Below are 10562 nucleotides of genomic sequence, written 5' to 3'. Positions count from 1 at the left end.
AAACATCTCGTAAAGGTTTTGTGCAGCTTTTACGCGGGGGACTGGCGATACCGCGTGTGCGCAGGGGCTGGGGGTGGCTCTCATGACTGAGGTGGTGGTGGGATTCTTGCAAAAAGCAACGGCCCTGCATTGCTGTCCTTCGCTGTCCATCTCTCACCATTAGGTTTTGCGCTTAGCTCCTGGACGAGTGTAATGTGGTCGAACACAAATCCCTGGGTTTTGCATGGGGTTTTTTGTTGATTCTTTTTTTCCTCCCAAATGCAACGGCTTGCTATCTTTCAACAGCGCAAGAATGAGCTCGACAGTGCAACCAAGTCCACGAGGACCTCAGCTTTCAGAATAGCCGTTAATAAAAGCAGTTTTATGCTTTGTTCCCACGCAGGGGAACAGCAGAGGTACCGAACTGGTTTTTGAGCTGTGATTCCTAACATATGAGATCCTGAACAGACACCCCGCTGAGAATGAATGGGTCTGCACTGAGACTTTGCGTTACGCGCCCCTGGACCCACCCGTCTCTCCCCACGGGAGCTCCCAGCGCTGCCCGGGACGGCCCCGGCAGAGGCGTGAGGGGCCGGGCAGAGAACGGGCACTGTTCCCTCCTCGGCTTCACTTCGCGCCGCGCAGGCGCGCTCGGGCCGCGCATGCGCCGCGGGGCCGGCAGCGGCCAGGTGCGCAGGCGCAGCGGCGGGACCGGCCGCCGCGGGCGGGCGGGCGCGGGTCTGCATCCGGGTCGCCGCCGTGCCCATTGTCTGGGGAAGGGGCCCGGGGCTCGGCGGCGCTGCACCCGAGGGCCCCTATCTGCCCGTCGCTCACCCGCGCAGGCTTTAGTAAGTGATCCTCGGCGACTCTACCCGCCTTGCCCTGGGGAGATGCTAACGTGCCCGCGGAGCGTCCCCTCCCCCGGGCGGGCGCGCGTCGCCGTTCCCTCAGGCGCCCCGCGGCCCCGGCTGCCCTTTCCCCGTGCCTCTCGTCGCTGGTGCCGATGGATCACGCCAAGGCGCTACGGCTGGAGGTGCTGGTGGCACTGGGTGCCTCAGGCAACCCCAGTGTCCGCCCAGCATCCCTCCCTCCGGGGTTCCTGCCGGTGCCCGGGGCTGCGGGCAGCCTGAAGGGAGCACCGCTGCTCCGCCGGGCAGGCTGCTCCTTGCCGGTTAGCTGTGGGTGAACCTTTCCCGGGGTGCCTGCCGCAGCTCCCCTCCCTCACCTGTGGGAATGAATGTCTCCGGCACCCCGGTGCCGTCTGCATCTGCCGGCCGCTCCTCGGGTGGTGTGGCGGAGACAGCCCCTGCCTTGTCACGGCCATTCTGCCTTTCCTTTTAACTTCAATATCTTTAACGATGCTGAATTCTCATTATGCCACCTAGTAACAATACTGTGTTGGTTTTTTTTTTTCCTGCAGTGGACCGCAGTTCGAAGAGGAGACAAGTGAAGCCTTTGGCAGCTTCACTGCTGGAAGCTTTAGATTATGATAGCTCTGATGACAGTGATTTTAAAGTTGGAGATGCTTCAGGTAAATATGCTTCTTCATCTCCTCGGTTCAGAATTATCTCATTTTTGGTTTATGGTTGCTCATTTAATATCATATAGGAGGCAGAATGGTCTTAGTGAACTGTTGGGACTTGGAGCTGCTTGAAGTTCGGTGACTGTATTGGATAACTGGAAATTCTTGTGTTGTGGATAAGAAACAACTGATTAAACAAAACATCCATAGAATACTTCAATTGCAAGTAATTTTTTTCTCAACAGAAAACTCATGATTATCAAACGCATTTTGGCAGAAGCATTTGAGTAGCTTCTGTGCTGACTGCCTTACCTATATCTATTGCTTTTTATTTCTATGTAGAGATAATTTTTGAAATATTAATTGCATTTATTATTGAAATAAGACTGTTCTAAAGCCATTTTGTTTTGAGTCAGTCTAGATAATAGTTTGTTGTGGACTTAAGAACTTGCCTATTTCTCAAGGTTAATTCCACTCGGTGAGTAAAAACCTTAAGCAGAAAGATAATTTGTTCAGGTTTTTATTGTTTTTTACAATTGACAAAGTTAAGGTGTCCATTCAGATAGCTATGCAGAAAGGTATACATGTTTCATACTGAAAGAAAGTCCTTGCCTCAGTGTTTTTGTTCTGTAGTCTTTTCTACGTGTGCAGATTCCTGTATCTGCAGTGAACATCCACAGAAACTGAAAGTAAACAAGATGCCAAAATAAAATGAATAAATTCAAGTATATTGGAGGGAAGGGAAAGAAGGGGCAGGACCATTTTTGTGGATAAACTGCACATTGGGTATTCTGTGGCATATGCTCAGGGAAATAAGCAACAAGACGCATGAATGTGAGGGAAACATTATGGCAGTTTGTCAAATAACTTCACTTTGTTATTTCTGCACTGAGGATGCTGATCTATGCTCTCGTGAATGTATATAGCAAAAATATTCTCCATCTCCATGTAAAGGCTTATTTTTTAACATCTGGCAAGCTTCTCCTTTTTAATGAACTTAAAAATGCTTAATGATCACTTCGCTAGTGCCAGTTTTAAGATATGCCCTAATGCTCCTTGGGTTTTTTTCCCAAGCTTAGACATTTTTCCCTTGGTTGGTCTGGTAGAAGCAGGCTGCAATGATTTAAGAGAGTTAAAACTGATGTTGTCCTACCGATTTCATGCTAAGATCTTTGGGGGCTTGTTTTATTTACTTTTTTAATCTTGTTTTGATCTTTTCTTTTGAGTAAGGGCGCTGCCTTTTGTAAAGACAATTTGCCATAAAAGGAAATGACTTTTGGTTCCCAGAGAAAATCTCCCTATTCTGGAAGAGTAATGTAGGCAGGATTTAAGGGAAAAGGAGAACTGGAAATGGAGTATGGGGGATAGACATGTAATTCAGAGCAATGTATTATTTTATTAAATGATTAATTAATTAAAAAAATGAATAAAACTTCCTGACTCAATTATGTCTAAATGCGGAGGATTCATTTGTAATTGATATCCTCTCTGACTTTTAGGATATCATATGCACACATGGGGGGGGGAGGGGGAAAGGGGGAGGGAGTCGGTGTTTAGCCTGAAAGCTACACTGAATTGAAACACACATATGAGGAAAACACCAAGTTCTACTTACATGAACTCAAAACAGTAATTAGAAAAACAATTTATATCTCATATACCTTTTAGTGTTTCAGAACCTATATCTATCACTTATAGTAGAAATTAATATTTTGTTTAATAAAAATTTAAAATTTAATGAAAATGCTTTGAAACAGCAGCAGAATTTGACATTTTATACTTTATTCAAAGATTTTCAATGTGAAAGGAGAAAGTTGTGAGAGTTTGGAGAAGTTGGGGAATAGAAACATACAACCTCTTAAGTTGACAGGAAAAAAAAGAAACATTTTTTTATGTGTAATACAAGCTAAATGAGTAGTTGCAGGATATTTGAAATAGAACATCTGTGCTGATTTAAAATGAAGCTGGTATAACATAGCCTTAAATTTGGTTGTACCTAGCCCATTTAGATTCAGATGGAAGAAGTGCTGGAATAAAGGGACATTTTTACACACACATATCTATAAATAAAATTGATAATTTCAAAGTTGTGTGTGTATATATGCATATATAGAGAATGTGTGCACACACATAAGTGGTCCTACTAGACGAATTCTGGATTGTTGCTAACAAAAGACAGGTTTTCCTTCTCACTGTGGATTCAGCCTTCATAGCGTAATGTGTATTTCTCCAGTACAGTCAGGGCTGTTGCTCTTTTTCTTCTTTCAGTGATCCTAGAGGTCTCTCCATGTGCAGCCTATTGCAAATCAGTATTTACTATTTGTTGAATTCAGAATTTCATTGTGTAGTTTGCTTACAAAGGGAAGTAGATATGGCAGAAGGAAGAATCAGTCTTTCTACGTTGAAAATAACCATAAATTCTACTCATGCTTTCAGAAAAATTCCATAGGTATGGTAATTCCACAGCTCTGCAATGTATGTTTGTTTGATTCACCAAAAAAAAAAGAAAAAACCAAAACAAATTTGAAAGTTAAAGGACTATTTAAATACTGAATTAAAAGAATTCTGAAGTTGTTTACTCTCTGTTGATTATGTTGTATCCATATGTATGAGCTTTAGGATGGTAAGTGATATGTGCTAGTAGATGATACTATGTAAGTCTAGGAGGACTGAGCCCTGAACATTTAAGCTTTTACATATGTTCCTTGCTCTGTCAGATTTTTGGGAATATGAGATGCAGTAAGGATTTGAGAAGTTGGTATAAAGTACTTTTAGGAAAGAATTGGCATTTCAGAATTTTTGTATTCAGTGTCCTGATGCCTTGGTAGATTTTTTTCATTACAGAAAATATTTCTAATCACCTAACCTCCATTTCCCCCCAAAAAAATCTACAGGAGATATGACCTTGACTTAACAGTGTAGTTAATTTCTTTTCTTTTGGATTTAGATCACTCCAATAGGCAATTACTTTCTTTCCACTTTAAAGATCTCATCATTCTGACATCTCCTTAGGGAAACTGATTTTAGAACTGTTACGTTCTTGTAAATTTACTGAAAGTAAATAGTTTTCAAGCCTGTGGGCTTTTCATTATGTTAATATTGATGGCTTAATTTTATGTTAATATTATGGCTTCTCTGTTTGTACATAATAGAAAATAGTAATGCCATATTTTAAAGTGCTGTATTTTTCTGTTTTCTATAAACATCTTGGAAAATTTGTTCCTTAAGTAGGAATGTCATATGTAATCTTAATGTGGGATCAATCAAAAAAACCCTGTCCCTTTGGAGTCAGAGTGTACAAATATGCGACTTGAAATGATGGTACTCTAATATACTCAACTGAAGTTTTTTAATAATACGTTTCACAATACAGATCAGTTATTTGAAGCTTTGCTTTTAAGTTAACTATAGCATACTTCTTTATTTTCTTTTTTTATTATTATTTTTTTAATTTCATGAGAGCAGTCGGAGATATACTGGTGCCAGAAATCAGTGTATAGTTATAGAGTAATTCCCAGCAGGATTCCAAAGCAAGGATTTACTACTTTTCTTCTCTCTCATTGATGAAGTTGGTCAGTTTTGGCAGCTCATATACTGAAATTGAAATGATGCAGAGAAATGTAGCCTGGTCCCTGAACAAGAATGATGTGTGAATCTCTATCTCAGTGTAGCTAAGAAGAACATAGCTGAATGCCTTGAAGAAGTGGATTCTGTCACCAATTCTGCTACAAGTTTCCTAGACTCAAATTTTTAGATACATTTGTAAATGTTTGGGTTTTTTGGTGTTGAACATGGAGCCTGACTTGCTTAAATATTATGTACTATTACTGCAGTTGAGGTCAGTAGGAGCTCTGATTAAAATGTTTAATGATATACGTAAATGCATATATTAGGTATTCTGAAAAACCTGTGATTTGATCTAGAAATAAAAAGTTGCAAATATCTTTATCTTTCTGTAATTCATTTCCTCTTAGCACAATGGAGATTCCACTTCTGCTTTCTTGTACAGGATATTGAAATAGAAAGAAATGTTTGCAAAGCACCAAAATTCTGTAGTGATACTGACACTACTGAAATATTGATAAAGAAATTGGTATGTTTGGTTTTGAGAATAAACTTAAATGATATGCCACAGAGAAGTTGCAGGGTGTTTCAGTAGACAGTGAAGGTAAGAGAAAATATTGAATAGCTAATAATTAGTAAATTATCATGTAATTGCACAATCTTAATTGTTACAATCATTTCAAGGCTTGACTTTGCGACTGTAGTGTGTAGTCCCTCAGAGTGGAATTTCCAAGGGCTTTTTCCCATTGAGAAAATAGAGAAAATACAGGCATTATGTTCTCTAGGGTTATCTTCATCCCAAGTGAGATCTTTTATCCATACAGATGTCCGCCGCCTGAAGTAACACTTTGGAGTGACTGATGGGCATTTTGAACTTGCATTCTCTTTGGAAACACTGAGATTTCTGTTCCCTGTGTTTACTGAGGAATAATGTAATAGAAATCTAGGTTTTCATGACAGTGTCTGGGCAGGGTGGATTTATGATGGGGTGACATTATTTTTCTGTTTTCCCCCTACTGCGACTCTGTGCCTCATCTGTCCAGTCTCTCTGTCCCTTACAGAACCCTTGCTCATCATTTCAGTGTTGTTCTGCTTAAACAGGATTTTCATGGACTCCTACTTTACTACTTCTCCTTTACTTTCTCTTGCATCTCCTCTTTAGTGTGTGTGTCTATCTCTTGTGTATTTCCTGCCACATGGAGAAGGTTATTGTGTGCTTTATTAACTCCAGCTTGGTGGGATGGTCTGTTTGCAGCCTGGCCACCTCTGAGAGTGTAGACATGGTCAGTGAGGATGGGATGTTTCAAGTGTTTCTTGAACATACACTTGTTACAGTGCTTCAGAGACTTAGACTTAGCATGTCCCAGACACATGTTAACTGTCTCCCAGATGTCACTTCCCTTGTACAAGATGTGAAACTCTTAGGTGTTTCTGGGAAAAATATATATTCTAGCTCACTCTTCAATAATTTCTATTGGAAATCCAATTTTATGGATTATTTAGCACTGCAGCTTTGCTGAGGGAAGTCATGGGGCATGCAATACTTCATCCCAAACAAGTAAAGTTTGATAATGTTAAAACCAGTTGAGAACAGTGTCTGAAACTGGAAAATGTCAAGCAAATTCAGGAGGTAGGGTTACAAATTTCGTGTGTATTATAACATTGCAAATAAGGCAGTTCCCAATGACTCAAGTCAAAGTTGGCAACCTTAGTTTGGAGTGTTTTTTCAACTTGAGTAGACATCCGCTGAAATGCTGTGTGATATAATTACTGCGAGTGTAGAAGTGAGGAAACTGCCAACTAAACAACTTTCATTTATATTCATTTTCCATCCTTTTTTTCTATTAAACCAGATAGTTGTCTTCTGAAACAAGTGAAATCACAGATCAGTGATGCGTTTCATTTTCTATTCTACCCAGTCTATATATGTGTTTAGTACAGAGTTTAGATACTTTATTTCAAAACATTATTTGAGAAGTGAATTTCTCTCCTTAGGGCAGTAATAGCTTAATCCATGTTGGTTTTTTATGTTCTTAATTATGTTAATTTGGACAGTTTCTTTTTTTTTTTTTTTTTTAACTGCCAGCGTTACTGATGTTGAATTGCCAGTAGCTTACCAATGTTTAATCATCATACTTGGTAAAATAGCATAGAAAGCCAGTGGCGTATATCTAGCTGATGCTAGATTCTCTTTTTTGAAGTTATGCTGAAAGTGAAGTATTAAGCCTTTTCAGTTCTTGCTTTCAGTATAGTTATATCTGTCTTAGCATAATGGACCTCTGTGGCTTTAGTTTAATAGACAAATGTGATCAGGAATTTACCAATTACAGAACTCTGGCAATTTAAAATGTCATATTTTCCATATATGATTTAGGTTTCCCTGCCTTATTTTTACATCCTTATTAATATCAGAACTTTGTAGTTAGTTTAAGCATTTTCTTGAGGTATTTTGGTGTCTTTAAACTTTTTTACTGTTTCTAGATCAGATGTATAGCTGCTTCTACATGTTTGGTATAGCACATGTGCAAAGGAGTTTTTCTGACTCGGAAGCTGTTCTTGTAAGGAAGTTTATGGGCAGAGGCTGTTGTTGACAAACACTTTTTGCAGTGCTTTCCACTTTCCCCGTCAGGATGCAGGCAACCTGGGTGAGGGATTGTACGTGGTGTGTAACATGGTGTTTTAGCAGAGGTACCCAGGTAATTTCACATCATCATGTCAAAGATTTGTTGTCTGCCTTGTGATTGGGAGAAAGAGGCTAAGGGACCGCTAGACAAGGTGATGGTGATCAAGTGGCATTAACCTCCTAAAAGAATTAACCTCACCTGTAGCCTGGTTTTTGTTACCGCCCTTGAAAAGAGGGTATTGTGAAGCACACTGTGGGCTGGATGGCTTCTCATATGATCCCTGTAGATTATTATTAAGTGATATTATTTAGTAGGAATAACTTCAGACATGGTAGTTGTTTTCTGTATTGCATGCTCAGTTTTTCAGATCTTTCATTCCTTTTCAACATTCCAGGATCCTGGATTGTATTCTTTGTACATAGCTTTGAGCACCTGAGTAACACTCCACTAGACAGGACTCAATGCAAATAAATAAATAAATAATTAGTAAAGAGGCAAGCCCAAAATCGAGTCAGTGATGTCCTTTAACTAGCATATCCTTCGGACTTCACTTCAAAACAAACAATAAAGCTGCTTTTTACGGAGCTGTTCGTTAAGCTAAGTACTGCATTGAAGAATCAGCTTGTCTTCTGTGAGTGGGTGGTCATGTACTTACATAGTGTAGCACTTGCTCTCTGTTCACATGGATTTTCTTAGAAAGTAAAAATAAAATTAAAAAAAAAAAAATCACGGGGTACCTTGTTTAAAGTTGCATGTAAAATGGTCCTGCAAAACCCTGGGAGGATTTTTTTAACTGCTGTGGTGATTTCAGTAGCTTTCCCCTGAAGTCTTGTGCATAGTATGTATTAAACAAGATTCCACAGCTGATGTGGAGATTAGTGGTCACTTTTGTTTATTACAATTTTTCTTATGTTTAATTCTGGAGCATAATGTTTCCTTTCAGAATTACCCTCTTTGGATTTGACTGCCACCTGCTGCTGTTCTCAGTAGAGCTAGAGATACAAGGTGTACAGAAATAAATGATACCTTTCTCACAACTGTTCTCTCTCGTATTTGTTCTCAGTGGAACTCTATATTCTCCACTATTTGACAGCGTATCTGGCCCCATCTTTCACTGAGAGTAGCTTGACTTCTCTCCCATAGGGAATGACATGATATGGTTGCCACTTTAAAAGAGCCGTTCTTTAAGAATTTCTTTCAAGGAGAAAATTGTATACTGCAGCCTCTTCCTAACTGAAAGTGCATCTGACAGAAGAACACCTGCAAAAATAGCTGTTATCACAGAATAGCTCTTTCCAGAAAAGCACCTATTGCAGTGGATGCATTCAGACAGAAGAGGAATATCCCTTACTATAGGTATCTCTGGAATGTACATGCATGCAGAAAGGAGAGTACAAAGCATAATGTGCAGGCAGAAGGCAAAGAGAATTTGAAGGAGAGAAGTGAATGAAACTTTATAATGTTTATTTGTTCTCTGCTTTGTATTGTTTGCATGGCATAAAGCAGCTAGAGAGTATTATCAGTGCTGTAGTATTGAGGTACAAGAATCACTGTTGGTAATTTAGAGTGCTGTTAAGGATCAAATTATACCCAAACTAAGATTCCCCCCAAAAATGAAGTGGAAGCTAAAATTCACAAGAAGTCTAGGCATATTTAGAAATGGAACAGCACGATTACAGCATCCAAACAAATTACTATCATGGAGTTACGGTGGGGAAGTAAAACAAAAGAAAATAACATAAGGCAACTTAAAAATCCAGTTAAATTAATTTTAGCTTGGCAAAACCCTATACTACTACCTTATTTACAGTGAGACAGGTAGTGCACATTTTCACTCAGAACCTGTGAAATAAGATACAAAAATACATTTGCTTTTAAACATGCATACAGTATTTAATCTACAATATAAATGCATAGTATGAGAGTCTACCTTTAGGAGTTACTTGTAAAGTATTGGTGAGAGCTTGCAAATAGTGTTGAATGGTTTGGGATGGAAGGGACCTTTAAAGATCATCTAGGCCAACCCCCTGCTGTGGGCAGGAACGTCTTTCACTAGACCAGGTTGCTCAAAGCCCCATCCAACCTGGCCTTGAACACTTCCAGGGAGGGGGCATCCACAACATCTCTGGGCAGCCTGTTCCAGAGTCTCACAACCCTCGTCATTAAAAATTTCTTCCTTATATCCAATCTAAACTCTGCCCTCTTTCAGTTTAAAACTGGTCCCCCTTTTCCTGTCATTACAGGCCTTGGTAAAAAGTCTCCTTATAAGTCTCCTTTATATATCAAAAGGCCGCAATAAGGTTTCCCCGGAGCCTTTTCTTCTCCAGGCTGAACAACCCTAACTCTCTCGGCCTGTCTTCACAGGAAAGGTGCTCCAGCCCTCTGGTCATCTTCACAGCTCTCCTTTGGACGTGCTCTCAGAGGTCCGTGTATGTGTATCCAAACAAAGCTATTGTAATTTTAAAATATTTTTTTTAGGTTGTGTGTTAGTTAATACTTTTTTATTTCTTAGGCATGTCTGAAGAGTGTTCAGCTATTTTAAAACTTCAGTTAATTATGTTGTACTTCCATTACTACCGTTAAGGCTGGTAGGCGTAGGGAAATGACTAAATTACTCTTTTCTCAAAAGACTCTACAATATATTTTACTACTGAATTCTCCATTTTTTTTTCTTCTTTTTTTTCCTAGCTCTCTACAGGTTAGAATGTTTGCAGGAAACTTATACTTTTTATTAGAATCTAAGGAGGCTGATAACATTAATGTCCCAATAGTAGTAGTAGTAGCACTGAAGGATTTTTTTTTGTTGTTGACAATTACATAATCTCCTCATTAAATACTTCCACGTACAGGTATACACTGAAAAAGACAAAACT

At 39.5% G+C, this 10562-nt stretch overlaps 1 protein-coding gene across 1 annotated transcript in view; it reads left to right on the top strand.

Moving 5' to 3' along the window:
* The first annotated feature begins 641 nt into the window (after positions 1-641).
* PHF14 (PHD finger protein 14) overlaps positions 642-10562 on the top strand; it is a 172360-nt gene continuing 162439 nt past the window's right edge. Inside the window, 3 exon segments of the mRNA XM_075746098.1 lie at positions 642-762; positions 765-827; positions 1400-1510. Coding sequence (XP_075602213.1) covers positions 642-762; positions 765-827; positions 1400-1510 — 295 coding nt within the window.

Source organism: Balearica regulorum, chromosome 2 (genome assembly GCF_011004875.1).
Source record: "Balearica regulorum gibbericeps isolate bBalReg1 chromosome 2, bBalReg1.pri, whole genome shotgun sequence".
Lineage (NCBI taxonomy): Eukaryota > Metazoa > Chordata > Aves > Gruiformes > Gruidae > Balearica > Balearica regulorum.
The sequence above is the reverse complement of the archived record's forward strand: the minus strand, read 5'-3'. Positions and strand labels throughout refer to the sequence as shown.